Source organism: Pseudoliparis swirei, chromosome 21 (assembly GCF_029220125.1).
Source record: "Pseudoliparis swirei isolate HS2019 ecotype Mariana Trench chromosome 21, NWPU_hadal_v1, whole genome shotgun sequence".
NCBI classification, from domain to species: Eukaryota; Metazoa; Chordata; class Actinopteri; order Perciformes; family Liparidae; genus Pseudoliparis; species Pseudoliparis swirei.
This window is the reverse complement of record NC_079408.1, coordinates 12,602,309-12,616,942: the sequence shown is the minus strand read 5'-3', so window position 1 is coordinate 12,616,942 and position 14,634 is coordinate 12,602,309. Positions and strand designations below refer to the sequence as shown.

Sequence of the window (14,634 nt, the reverse complement as noted above, 5' to 3'; positions counted from 1 at the left end):
GAGGTTTCCCTCACGACCCCTCTCTGCCTCCTCATCCACAGGAGTGAGTACAAAAGGGTTCTTATGGGTCGGATCCTCCGTACGGATAAGCAAGGTTTCCTCCTGGAGAATCATTGTGGGTAGAAAGAAGGCCATGCCTTTGAATGTCCACATTTGCTCGTGTCAAGTCCGTCCTCTCTTTTCAATCTGACTTCTACATTTAAGGCTGCGAGTCTTTTGTCCCCCGTCTCCTCCCAAAGTCTCTTTTCCACAGCGTGCCCCTTTCCTCGCCCTCCTGCCCGCCATCGGTCCACCTGCAGAATGCCCAAATCAGTCGTTTTGTGTTTTACATTGTGCACATTTCCCTATCAGAGGGCTTACAAAATCTCCGACAGGAGCAGCCGGGTATATTTCTCTCCCTTCCGCCCCTCCCCATGAGGCAGTAATAAAATAGAAAACAAACAGGGTATAGCTAGAGCACAAGCAAAGACAGCACCGGTGACTAACCCAGACTGGACGCAGGCTACCACGTGTTCCTGTGGGCTCAGACAACAGCATTACCCATGATCCGTGTTGAAAATCCGTAGCGGTGAGCGGGGGAGTCGGGCATCGCCGAGCCAACGGCCCGCACGCCCTCCCCCCGAAATAAAAAATACAGAATCGGGAAAAAAAAGCAGTTGTCAACTGTTGTGGCTTCTACCCTGTTTTGGGAGATCTGAGCCCTCTTTTCAACTGGGCAGCAGCGCCCCCGAAGGCCCACGGGTTTCCCTCGGTGTGCTTAAGAGTTTAATTTACAACCGATGATGAGCTCACAAAAAAGAAAAGAAAAGAAAAGTCCCTCGCTCGGTGGCTGTGAGGAGGGGAAGCGCAGCTGAACTGAGGTCAGACATTGTGTGGAACGCAGCTGACAGTGAAGTCAGGTGCTTTGGGAGTTTTGCGGTCACTGACGGAGACACCAAGAAAAGGGAGGGAGTAAAGTGAGGTTGATACGGGTGGAGGAGGAGGGGGGGGAGTTTGGAGTTTTTACCATGGGGGGTGATCCTACCTGTCTGCCTCTCTATCTCTGCGGTCTAATCAGGGCCCGCCTATGCCCATGTGAAGTACTTCTGACATCATGCACACACACACACACACACACACACACACACACACACACACGCATCAAACAGAATATGCATGTGCTGGATATAGGGTTGCAGACAGGGGAAGGTGTAGGTAAAAGAGCAAAGGCTGCCTGCCTCTGCTCTGTTTCGCACCTTTGCTGAAATACAAAAATAATTCTGTCCAGGCAAAAGAAAACAACAGCAGAGTTGGTACTTCACGCACCCTAAAAAGAAATCGTCTCCAAACAGTCTTGAAGGAGAAGTGGCGACTGAGGATGCTGGTTGCGGTCATGCGGTGCACCACCTGGTTGGAGGAAACTCCCTCTAGTTAACGCGGCGTGGGAGAGAATGTTCACAGTCGATCAACGTCTTCTGAGAGTGGTGGAAATTATTGTTGTTGTTGTGAATGTGTGTCGGGAGGTTTGTTGTCTGTTCCTGTTTCTGTGAGCTATAACAAAAAAATAACAAAAAAAATCCAGAGCCGATATGATTTGATTAGATTTGGGAAACGTGCATTGACAGATACAGTGTCTCTCCTCCCCCCCCCCCTGTCCCTCAGTCATCATCTCGAAAAATAATTCATGCATAGATCCCCGCTGTGAGAAAAAACCCTTTATATACTTTCTCCTTTTGTACACATTTATATATAACTATATATAATATCATTTCTCTATATCTATATTTTCAGCAAAAGTTCTCTCCACGAAAAATAACAAGGAAAAAAAACACACAAAAGTATGAAATAAAGAAAGAAAAAACACACCACCGAGGGCCAGTTTGGCACTTGGTCATGAGAGCGAACACACGGCATCTGTTAAATGACAAATAGGAATACTCTACGATGTTCGACTGTTTTTTTTCCCTCGATGAGAAACCAAACGTCATACATACTTGGCACCAAGAATGCTGGTAGAATGAAAGTATCAGAAGACAACGTTTTCCTTTATGAATACTGGTCGTACTCTGGGCCCCTCCTACTGCTCCGTCACTGAGTCCCCGGAGCAAAGGAGCGCTGGGAAGAGGGAGAGGAGCAACAAAGACACAGATATGTAGAAAAGAGAGTGATAAATGCTCGTTACACGCCGGGGGGGGGTGGAGAAAAGAAGAAGAGGATGAAAACAGCAAGGGCCGAAAAGCACTCGTCCTTTTGACTGGCGTCCGGGGGCTTTAGTCTGGAACCAGCGTACCTTTGAAAACAGTATCCGTAAAACGATCTGAAATCAACCCCCGAACCGATCATCTGCTGCCGTGCGGTCCGGTTGCTTCTCCACGCGGCCACCGGGGGAGCTACTGAGTCTGAGGAGGTGGAGTTGTTTGTGGAGAAAGAGAACAGGAGGACGGACGGAGGCCTCCGCTCTCGGTCGGCGGCACCCGCCAGTCGGCCTGGTCCTTGGGTGGCGCTGCGTGGCGCCAGTCCCTACTATACCCTGGTGGTGGAGTGGGGTGGGGCAGGTGTTGTTGTGGACGGACGGAAAGTGTTGAAGGCGTGAGAGGCTGCATGCTGGTGATGGTACTGGGGATCATGGTGATGGTGTTGGGCGTCATCAGCGGCACGTCGCCGGGGCGCGCAGCGCCAGCGCAGTCGGGCGGGCAGGCGGGCCGCAGGATGTCGCGCCGCAGCGGCTCCATGTCGTGGTGGGGGTCGTGCTCGAGTGCTTCATCTGCAGGGACATGATCTCCTCCTCTGGCTGTGAGCCAGGTCGTTGGCGGGCCCGCGCTGCGGGACAGCCGGTGGCGCCATCTCGTGCCGCTTGTCGCGCTTGTAGTAAAGGGCGGCGAACGCCAGGATGTTGAGGAAGAGCAGCGACGCTTCACGGCCACCGTGACGCTCAGCTCGGTGGAGTAGTCCCGGGGTCTCCGGGAAGAGCTCCTGGCGCGGACGCCCGAACCCTCCAGCTCCGGGTCGGAGGCAAAGGTGGGGTAAGGGTGGCGAGTCGGCCGGGGCCCGGTCGGTGGGTGCCTTGGCTGGGGCCCGTGGTCGAGCGAGTCGTGGTGAGGAAGAGCTCCTCGTGCAGACTGTGGAGGTGGGGGACTAGTTCCAGCCAGAAGGCCACCTTGTTGGCCCGGTAGTTGTCTCTAACACGAGGTTTTAATCCGATGTGGAGGTACTGCTTGTCCTTGGAGTTGAACTTGGTCCAGATGACCTCTTCAAAGCGATTGGGTTTGGTGTGAATGAACTTGGTGTCTTGAGGGACTGGCAGGTTGGGGTCCCTGATGGAGGACAGAGGGGACATGTCAGTCAAGGGTTTAATCATCTGGCTCAAATTTCGTCAATCCGTTGACGTCTAAATATTAAATGAAGTGTTTTAAATTCTCAGACCGGATACTACGGACATCGGGTTAGAGAGATCTTCACCAAAGTCGAAGACCCTTCAACTTGCTAGTTTACCTTGTGACATCATTATGAAATCAAATCCTCAGGAAGGCTTACCCGGTCTTGGCGAAGTTGGTCCAGTAGGTCATGACCACAGCGCTCAGCATCACGTCATTCTTGGAGAAGTTGCACGGAACAGATCCGTAGCACCGATCATGGGAACGCCAAACACGTAGGGTATCTCGCCTCCGTGGGCGTCGGCCCATTCGGGACGCGTCTCCGTCTGGCAGTGGTGGTAGAACGTGTAGAAGTAAACCGGCGACTGAAACTCTGCGTGGAGCTTGGCGGTGGCCACGGCCGGCGCCACCCACTGGTGGTCCGTGAACAGAGCGAGGAGCGTCTTCCTCCGCATGTCGCCGTTGTCCCTGTCCGCCCAGTCCGTGTACATGAATTTAATGGTTTCCCTCAGGATGTCTTTGCCTGGAGGAAAGAAAGAGAACAAAATGATGAGACGTGAGGAGGAAAGTAAAGATAGAGCGTGAACATATTTCGCCGAGAGACATGAGTTCATCTGCACGTGTGAGCGATCAACAGGAAATAAAAAAGCACAGACTGAGCGACACAAAATGGAGACAAAGGAAAATAGTCAGGGTGAAGACTGAGTGGCAGGCACTCGAGAGGAGGCGTGACTGCATTTTCCAAATGTGTCGGTATTTCCACACCGCTGCGAGGGCTTCGCGGGCAGATCTGTTCGGAAAACAACGGCGCTGTGATTGGGAGCTGGCCGCCTGGGGCTTGATGAGAGACAGCGTTAGCGCCCACGGAGCCTCAAAGGCCAAAGCACGGACCCACCGTGGTGACGGATGATCTCGGTGATGGGAGATCTCTTTAGTATGCCTGTCTCGGTGGATTCACTCGGGCTGGGCTCACACATTTGCTCTTTCTCATCCTCTGCCCACATGTTGTTGCAAAAACTTGCATTTGCACTGGGAGTTCAAATGTTGGAGTATTTTCTTGTACAGAAAACATGATAATCTTTGAAATGTGCAAATCTAACTCGAGCATCAGGAAGCATATTTATCTTATGTCTTATGTTTAGTTCTTTCTTTCTTTTTCATTTTGCCCATGTATCCTTTAATTTCTCCGCGAATCGCCACCTTAACGTGGTGGAGGAGTTTGAGAGGCTCAGTGATCCCGGGAGTTATGTTGTCCGGGGCATTAGCCCCTGGTAGGGTCTCCCAAGGCAAACAGGTCTCGGGTGAGAGTACAGACTTAGAGCGGTTCAAAAACACGAGCTTCAGCTACCTCGCCCGGACAAGGGAAACCGGGTCACCCTCCCAGAGCCAGACCCAGGAGGGGAGCTCGCTGGTGGGCGTCTGGTGGCCGGGCCTTCGCCTATGGGGCCCGGTCGGGCTCAGCCCGAAGAAACGACATCGAGCAGAAACCCTGTGGACCCACCACCCGCAGGGACAATCATTGGGGTCGGGTGCTATGTAGACCGGGTGGCAGAATGGGCGGGGGGCCTGGGCGAGCCGATCGCCGGCGACATAGACTAGCTCTAGGGACGTGGAACGTCACCTCGCTAGCGGGGAAGGAGCCAGAGCTGGTGCGGGAGGGGGAGCAGTACCAGCTAGATCTAGTTGGGCTCACCTCCACGCACAGCGCTGGCTCTGGAACCAAGCTCCTGGAGAAGGGTTGGACTCTCTTCTTTCTGGAGTTGCCCAGGTGAGAGGCGCTGGGCGGGAGTGGGATACTCACAAGCCCCGGCTGAGCGCTGCTGTGTTGGAGTTTGCCCGGAGAACGAGAGGTCGCCTTCCGCGCCTACGGGTTGCGGAGTAAAGCCTGACTGTGGTTTGTGCTTATGCACCAAACCGCAGTTCAGAGTATCCGCCTTCTTGGAGTCGGTGGGAGGGTCCTGGAGGGCACCGCCTGCCGACTCCATAGTTCTCCTGGGAGTCTTCAACGCTCACGTGGGCAATGACAGAGAAACCTGGTGGGGAGTGATTGGGAGGAACGGCTTGCCCGATCTGAACCCGAGCGGTGTTCTGTTATTGGACTTCTGTGCTAGTGACGGCTTGTCTATAACGAACACCATGTTCGAACATAAGGTGGCTCATAAGTGTACTTGGTACTAGAACACCTTAGGCCGGAGATCGATGATCGACTTTATAATCGTATCATCTGATCTGCGGCCGTATGTCTTGGACACTCGGGTGAAGAGAGGAGCAGAGCTGTCAACTGAACACCACCTGGTGGTGAGTTGGATCAGATGGCGGGGGAGTCGGCCAGAGAGACCTGGCAAGCCCAAACGTGTAGTGTGGGTGAACTGGGAACATCTGGTCGAGGACCCTGTCCGGAGGTCTTCAACTCCCACCTCCGGATGAACTTCTCACACATCCCGAGGGAGGTTGGGGACATGCAATCCGAGTGGACCATGTTCAAAGCCTCTATTGTGGAAGCGGCTGACGGAGCTGTGGTCGGAAGGTCATCGGTGCCTGTCGCGGGCAACCCAAGAACCCGTGGTGGACACCGGGGTCAGGAAGCCGTCAAGCTGAAGAAGGAGGCCTACCGGGCCTGGCTGGCCTGGGGTCTCCTGAAGCAGCTGACAGGTACCGCAGGCCAGAAGGGCTGCAGCTGCGGTGGTCGGAAGCAAAACTCGGGCATGGGAGGAGTTCGGGAGGCCATGGAGAAGGACTTTCGGTCGGCCTCAAAGAGGTTCTGCAAACCGTCCGACGGCTCAGGAAGGGCAGGGTCTACCCCAGGCTGTTCTCAGCGTGGGGGGCTGCTGACCCGGACAGGGACATCGTCGGACGGTGGAAAGAACACTTTGAGGAACTCCTAACCGCCAACATGTCCCTCTAGAGGGGGCAGTGCCTGTAGACTTGCGGGGGGGGGGGGGTCGCACCAATATCCCTGGCAGAGGCCGCTAAGGTTGTTAAAAAGCTCCTTGGTGGCAAGGCGCCGGGGGTGGATGAGATCCGCCCTGAGATGCTGAAGGCGCTGGACATTGTTGGGCTGTCTTGGCTGACACGCCTCTTCAATGTCGCGTGGGGGTCAGGAACAGTGCCCTTGGACTGGCAGACCGGGGTGGTGAGTCCCATTTTCAAAAAGGGGGACCGGAGAGTGTGCTCGAACTATCGTGGAATCACACTGGGAAAGTTTATGCCAGGGTACTGGAAAGGAGGCTCCGACCTCGGATTCAAGACCAGCAGTGCGGATTCCGTCCCGGTCGTGGAACTGTGGACCAGCTCTTCACCCTCGCAAGGGTCCTCGAGGGGTCCTGGGAGTTTGCCCAACCAGTCTTCATGTGTTTTGTAGACTTGGAGAAAGCTTTCGACCGGGTCCCTCGGGAATTGTTGTGGGGGGTGCTGCGGGGGTATGGGGTTCCGGACCCGTTGCTACGGGCTATCCGGTCTCTGTACGCCTGCAGTAGGAGCTGTGTTCGCATCCTCGGCAGTAAGTCAGACACGTTCCCGGTGGGTGTTGGTCTCCGCCAGGGCTGCCCTTTATCACCGGTCCTGTTTGTGATTTTCATGGACAGGATATCTAGGCGCAGCCTGGGGGTGGAGCAGGTCAGGTTTGGGGGTCTTGGGATCGCCTCTCTTCTGTTTGCAGATGATGTGGTCCTGTTAGCATCCTCAGACCATGACCTCCGGCACTCACTGGGGCGTTTTGCTGCCGAGTGTGAAGCGGCAGGGATGAGAGTCAGTACCGCCAAATCTGAGGCCATGGTGCTCTGCCGGAAACCGGTGGATTGCTCCCTCCGGGTGGGGACAGAGTGCCTGCCCCAAGCGAAGGAGTTCAAGTATCTCGGGGTCTTGTTCACAAGTGAGGGTAAGATGGAGCGGGAGATCGACAGGCGGATTGGTGCAGCTGCAGCAGTAAAACAGGCGCTGTACCGGTCTGTCTTGGTGAAGAGAGAGATGAGCCGAAAGGCGAAGCTCTCAATTTACTGGTCGGTCTACGTTCCAATCCTCACCTATGGTCACGAACTTTGGGTAGTGACCGAAAGAACGAGGTCGCGAATACAAGCGGCCGAAATGAGTTTCCTCCGTAGGGTGGCCGGGCTCAGCCTTAGAGAGAGGGTAAGGAGCTCGGACATCAGGAGGGAGCTTGGAGTCGAGCCGCTACTCCTTCGCATCGAAAGGAGTCAGCTGAGGTGGTTCGCATGTGGTGATCGGATGCCTCCTGGACGCCTCCCGTTAGAGGTTTTCCAGGCACGTCCTACTGGGAGGAGACCCCGGGGAAGACCCAGGACACGCTGGAGGGATTACATCTCCCGGCTGGCCTGGGAACGCCTCGGGATCCCCCAGAATGAGCTGGAAAGTGTTGCGGGCGAGAGGGAAGTCTGGGTCAACCTGCTGGGTCTGCTGCCCCCGCGACCCGACCCCGGAATAAGCGTATGAGAATGGATGGATGGATCCTTTAATTTCAGTTTAATGTGTGTCGCCCCCACGAGGAAAATGATGACACTGCAAAGTTTTGGCATCTGAGAGGTGTCAGATTAGATAATATGAAGGACATTGAAGCCTAAAGGCAAGATGACGTTGGTGATCCTCACCCTCGGGGTAGCCATAGAGGTTGTCAACGAAGTTGGAGATGGTGTAGTCGAAAGCTGCCGCGGAGATGCCGTCGTTGTCCTCGCTGTCGTCCACAAACTTCAGCCCCTCTCCCTGGTTCACTCCTATCAGGATGTCGTAGTTGAGGAACTCCCCCTGGTGGCGCAATAGGGGAATTACACGGGGAGTCAAATCAGCTTCATTTCTATTTTGTGTGTGGTATTCATGCCATAGTTGTACATCTGCATATTGGTGATGTATAGCTTGTGGTGTGGGACCACCAGCAAGACACAAAGACAATAAATACAGTGTTCTATTTTCATACTAATATGTGATCATCAAATATGTAAGCTGTGATCCATCATAAGGTAAAGAAAGAAAAACATCTACTCCTTTATTGATCCCCGTGGGGACATTCTTCTCTGCATGTGACCCATGTTTAGTTATTAATGAGCAGTGGGCTGCAGTGAAGCGCCCGGGGAGCAACTGGGGATTCAGTGTCTTGCTCAAGGACACTTCAACATGCAACTTATGGGCCTCTTTCCCCCATGAGCTACAGCCGACCCCAGATATGAGATACGCTCTATTACAAACAGTGCTGAACAACCCGTAAGCAGGAAGCTACTGGAGTTTTTGACTCTTCACAGCCAGTTTATTACACATTAAAGGCTTCAGGATGTGGCGACTTTCCCCTATCGTTTGCACTTTGTGATCCTCTGATCATTTCTCACAGATTATAAATTGTTATGTAATAATAAAAATGATTGGAAAAAGTAGCCGGAAAATATATAGATTTTTGACCCACTTAACCTCAGTTTGTCTGTTATTTTGTATGCGAGACATTAAAACATGCTTAGGAAAAAGCAACATTAGGACAGAGATAGTCATGTGCATTTAAAATACGACATTGTGTTGAGCATAGGGAGAAAGAAAAGATAGGAACCAAGATAAAATGTTCTTTATATATATATATAAATACACATATATGTTTATTCTTTGTTCTATTTATCTTTTCCTTGCTCTCATAAGGTGTAACCTTGTCGTAAACTGTGTTGAAGAGTTTGCATGTATGCGATCACAAGCCCCTAAAAGTTGTGAGCCGGAATGTACCACCATGCAAGTTCACACCATGCAGCTTTTAAATGTCACCGCCAGACCCCGCCCCCCCCCCCCCCCCCCCACACACACACTCTGTGGAAAGGTCACTCTCACACACACCAACTGCAACATGTTGTCACTGTCTGGTGTCACAGCTCGGCTGACTCTACTGGCGAGATGACAGCACGTCTGCAGCGCCATCTTTTGACGGCGAGCCTCACCTGCTGCATGAGGATCTCGGGATCGTCGGGCACCACGTCTCCGTCCACCACGGGGCCGAAGGCGATGTGGTAGCGGGCTGGCTGGATGTCCTGGTCCACCAGCTCCCTGAAGTTCTTGCGCCGGAGGCAGTCCACCAGGTCGGCCGTCTCCGTGTAGGTGCAGCCCACCTTGCGGGCCAGGATCTTGGTGTACTTGAGCGGCTGGTAGTTGACGGACCAGCTGGAGATGGCCGTTCCACTCTGGGCGATGGCCCTGTGGAACAGACCTGAGAGGACAGGGGAACGACGGGGCGTCAGAGGTAAACATGAGTAGAGGTAAACATGATGAGAGGTAAACATGAGTAGAGGTAAACATGATGAGAGGTAAACATGAGTAGAGGTAAACATGCACTCTAAAAAAAAAAAAGTTGAGTCAACTTAAAAAAGTGAGGCAACCAGCTGCAAAGCCTTTTTGAGTTCACTCAACTAAGGGCTAATGTGTTGTGTCAACTTATGATAAGAAGTTCACTCAAAGTGATATCTTAAGTTTGTCAAACGTAACATTACTATTCAGACGTACTTATGTATTTAAGTTAACACTACTTAAAATATTGCATTTGATAGTTACATCTACTCATGTACTTAAGTTCAGAACACTTAAAATATTAAATTGGAGAAACTTTAAATTGTGTGTTCTTGTAGATTAAAAACATACATCAACAGCACTTAACATTTTTTGTTGAGAAATGTTTTGTTGAGAGAACTTACTTTTAACTTAAAATGTTTTGTTACTAAATTTCACTGCCCATTATTTGAGTACTCAACATTCTTTGCAACATTGCCTTCATTTAAATTAATTAAAAATGTACACCGTTTTCTTTGGAAAAGTCAACAGTTAAAGAAAACAAACTTCTTCAAACACAAAATGTTTATTAACAATAACTAAACATTTGTTTGCATAACTATATGAATTCCAGGTGTCAACACTTGAACATAGACAGCAGAGGGTCAACATCCTTAAAAATCAAAAAGACTGCATAAAGAAAAAAAAAAAAAAATCTGTTTTGTGAATCCAAAATTAAGGCCTTGAAACAAGCTTTGGAACATGGTTGTGACACGTGTGTAGCCGTCACAAGTAGGTTTCCCCCCCTAAAGCACCAATAAGCAACAAGTAGCCAGAGGGATATTCGGTAATACGGTTTATTCCGACAGCAGACTGTATCTCTGCTCTCCACGCTCCTCTCATCTCCTGTCTGTCCAGCTCCTTTATGGAGACAGACTCAGATAACCGACACAGATCGTCATCAGCTGGACTGATAACCAATCTGATTACCAATCAGTCCAGCTGATGACAATCAGACACCGTTCCCTGAACCACACCCCCGCTCCACCCACTCTGCAGTATTCCCAGTTCAACTCCTTTCACGTAAGATTCCTCCCGGTCTGTATTCTACACAAAAACAAGCATACAGAGACTATAATAAATATTCACTGCCTCTTTTAAATTTTCATTTTTTTTCTTCCCATTCTGTAACAATACAATTTAAAAGTCAAAAGACATTTTTATGCAGATTTTAAAAACTAAAATATACCACTTTCATACAAGAGTCACCTCCTACACATTAGTATTATAGTATTTCAATCTTCATAGTCTGTTAAATTAAATGAATAAATTCAGCAAAATACAGGGAAACATTTGCTCTAACGGTACAGGCTCCCTTTAATTCAATAAGTGACAAAAACCTGAACTGGAGGAAATCTGCCATTAAACAATGGACAATATCCTTCCAAATCTAATCCATATCTAAATATAATAAACAAACAATGGTATCAAAAACCAATGTATTTTAAACAGGGGCTAAAGAAAATATTTTTATATTATTTTATTATTTAATATATAAGATTAAAGTAGTATATATATGTATTTACATATATATATATATGTATTTATATATGTATTTGTATATATATATATATATATGTGTGTGTGTGTGTTTACTGACATACATGCGCAGTGGCCTTAGTTACCTCAGTAGATGCCCAAACCACTATATTAAGTTTTCTCAACTTAACATTTTAAGTGGATTCCACTCTTTATTCATGAAATTGACATTTTGAGTTAGTTCAACTTTTTTCAAAGGCATTTGTTGACTCAACTTACAAAAATGTGTTAGGACAACAAATTTGAAGTTGGGCTTTTTAGAGTGTGAGTAGAGGTAAACATGATGAGAGGTAAACATGATGAGAGAGGTAAACATGACTAGAGGTAAACATGACCAGAGGTAAACATGACCAGAGGTAAACATGACTAGAGGTAAACATGACCAGAGAGGTAAACATGACAAGAGGTAAACATGATGAGAGAAGAAGAAGAAGAAGAAGAAGAAATCTAAGAGCCATTTTCCTCTTTCTTGTGCTGGCTGTTTCTTCTTTCTCTCCTCTCCCTCTCTCTCTCTCCCCCCCTCTCTCTCTCTCTCCCTCTCTCTCTCTCCTCCCCGACCACTCAAGTGGCTCGTTAGGAGGCCGCCTGCCTCACTCGTTTCCTCTCGCGCTACTTATTTTTCTTTCTCCTCTCCCGGGCTGAAGATTGGTCAGTTAATTATTAAGGAGAGTCGTAGCCCCCCCCCCCTCCTCATCCCCCCCTCCCTGGGAAATCAATTATAGTAAAAAGTGCAGCTATGAAACAGCTATATCTACATATCTGAGAAAGTGAAAAGGGGGGAAGAGGCCAGCGAAGAGAGGGCGGGAGGCGTCGGTGTTGTCTCTCTCGTCTTCAAAATGTGTTCCTCTGTTCCCTAAGTGGCTCTTGTCTTCCTGCTCTGCGTTTTCTTATATTTGGCTCCTTCCTTTTCTCTGATATGTCAGAGTTCATTATGTCCTTTATTTCCTCCCTCGACAATATGAGCCCCTCTCCTCCCGCGCCCTCCGACTCAGGAAGCTCTCGTCCCCTCTGCGTTTCCACCGCCCTTCATCATATCAGCATCACTAACACCCCCCCCCCCCACCCCCCCCCGCCCATCTCCATCCCGTCTACCACTCTCATCACGCCATCCTTCCATCCATCCATCCATCCCGTGAGCCGCTCCGCTGTCGGGCTTGATTTGTGACGCCGTGTTGTTGACATGTATGGTGTCCCATAAGGGGGGGGGGGGGGTGACAGACTCCTTACCTGGCGTCCCCGGGCGGGTCAGGGGTGGGGGTATATAACGCTGATGTTAGATGCTGAGGAGGATGAAGACGAGGACGATGACGAGGACGACGGGATGATGACAAAGCGTGAGAATGGATTGGCGGGTTAGTGTGAGAGGGTTGGTTGTCAGCAACCGGAGACAAGGGGTTAATACAGGCTCCGCCCACCGATAGGGTCCCCTGCTGCTACAGTGTGTGTGTGTGTGTGTGTGTGTGGGGGCTGTCCTGAAAAATGAACAATAACTAACAATAGTTCTGGTCGCTATCTAAACACACACACAGGCATCGGGCGTAGCTTTAGAATGGAGCGAGTAATTATACACTCTCTTTATTTACTGCAACCGGGTCCGATGAGAAGATTCACAGCGACCTGGAGGCCAGAGGTCAGCAGCCCAGAGGTCAGTTGCCCTCTGCTTCTTGCCTTCGTGTTAAGTTCAGCTGCCCGAGGAGCATCGATGGAGCAGCTAACAGCTATTTCGGCTCCGTAAAGACACGGTGGAGGAGTTTCTACCGAGAGCAGAGAACGAGCGTCTTTGTGCTCGATGACTTTGTGAGTCCCAGTTTGCGAGTCTATCTAAAGCTCTCGGGCCGCCGCTTCACGCCTAACACCCACTTCCCGCCGAACACCCACTTCCCGCTTCGTTGTGGACGCACTGCACCCCCCCCCGGTGGTTAGCCGGAGCCGCGGCGGAATGATCCAAACGGAGCGCGGACAGAGCGAGGTATCGCTCCTCTATTCCCAAACCAATGGAAGCATGATTCTAAAGGAACGCTTTCTCCCCCACACACGATATCGAGAGATTATCCACACATGGCTTCAACTTGGCATTCTTAATACCAGATATGCTGATCATGTCATAGTCAGTATGCGTTGCAATTCAAATCCACAACACGGGAATTCCACTCAGAATATTATCATTGTTTTTCTATTCCTATGGAGAAAAATAACACTTCTATTTATCACAAACACTTTGTGAACGCGGTTACCAGGATATGGATATATCCCAATTGGGTTCTTCAGAGGTTTCTACTGCTAAGTGGGTCACCTGCCAACAAGGAGGAGGAGGAGGAGGAGGAGGAGGAGGAGGGGGGTGTCTGGGTTAATTTGAAGGGTTGGTCGACGTCAGTGGTAATTATAGAGGTTGTGTTAAATGGACACGGTGACGTGCAGCAGGACACAGATGTTCACACATTCGACGATGATGCACATATTTGTTCTCCAGGCACAGAATGTGTCAAAGTCAGAGACCTGTTAGACACACACACACACACACACACAGAGTGGTTATTGAAACAGATGAGTGGTTGTGTGAACACGCTCTCCCTAATCTCTTGCTTTCTCCTCACACACCATTTCTTCCCTGTTTCTGTCCTCTGTGGTGTGTGTGTGTGTGTGTGTGTGTGTGAGCGAGACGGAAAACGAGCAGAGGGCAGAGATATTGATGGAGAGTCCTCGAGCGGCGTGCAGAACAGAGACGCTACGATTGGAGGAGGACAGCGTGATCAAAGGCAGCGAGCGCGTGACCGTTTGGCTGCGGCTCGCCGGCCTCAGATCAAAGCCGATTCCGTATCGAGACGAAAGAAACGAAACAAAACGACACAACGCGACGCTTTTGAATTACCCTCCGAGTGGTGCGAGAGGATGAGGAGGTTGACGCAGGACGCCCCGGCTCCGGAGCCGAAGATGGTGATTCTGTCCGGGTCTCCGCCGAAGTGGCCGATGTTCTCGTTGAGCCAGCGCAGAGCCTGGATCTGGTCCAGCAGGCCGTAGTTCCCCTTCGCCGACTGATCGCCTGTGCTGAGAAAGCCTGTATGGACAAAAAGGGTGGGTGTGGGAAGAAGGTGAGGGAGGAGGTGGGAGGAGGAGAAAGAAAAAGGGGAGTAGAGAAGAAAAAGTGATGCAGGGATGGGAGGAGAAGAGAGAAGAGAGACACACGATGACGTTAGCATCAGTACATTTAGTATTTAGTACCTGTCTGGCAAATGTTCCCGACTTTGGTCTGTAAATGCGGTAATAGAGATGTCAAGCACACCTCTCAGCTTCTGAGTGTGTGAGTGTGTGTGTGTGTGTGTGTGTGTGTGCGCGCGCAACACTTCATTCATCAACAAGGAGTGACAGATGGAACACAGAGAAAGCAAAGGAAGTGAGACAAAATTGCATTTCCAGCTCCTCCGTTAATGGCGTGTACTCT

At 50.4% G+C, this 14,634-nt stretch overlaps 1 protein-coding gene across 1 annotated transcript in view; it reads right to left on the bottom strand.

Moving 5' to 3' along the window:
- Nucleotides 1–2,502: 2,502 nt before the first annotated feature.
- nlgn2a (neuroligin 2a) overlaps nt 2,503–14,634 on the bottom strand; it is a 125,184-nt gene continuing 113,052 nt past the window's right edge. Inside the window, 11 exon segments of the mRNA XM_056443295.1 lie at nt 2,503–2,573; nt 2,576–2,734; nt 2,737–2,769; nt 2,772–2,894; nt 2,897–3,028; nt 3,031–3,293; nt 3,514–3,592; nt 3,595–3,876; nt 7,958–8,111; nt 9,275–9,540; nt 14,065–14,250. Coding sequence (XP_056299270.1) covers nt 2,503–2,573; nt 2,576–2,734; nt 2,737–2,769; nt 2,772–2,894; nt 2,897–3,028; nt 3,031–3,293; nt 3,514–3,592; nt 3,595–3,876; nt 7,958–8,111; nt 9,275–9,540; nt 14,065–14,250 — 1,748 coding nt within the window.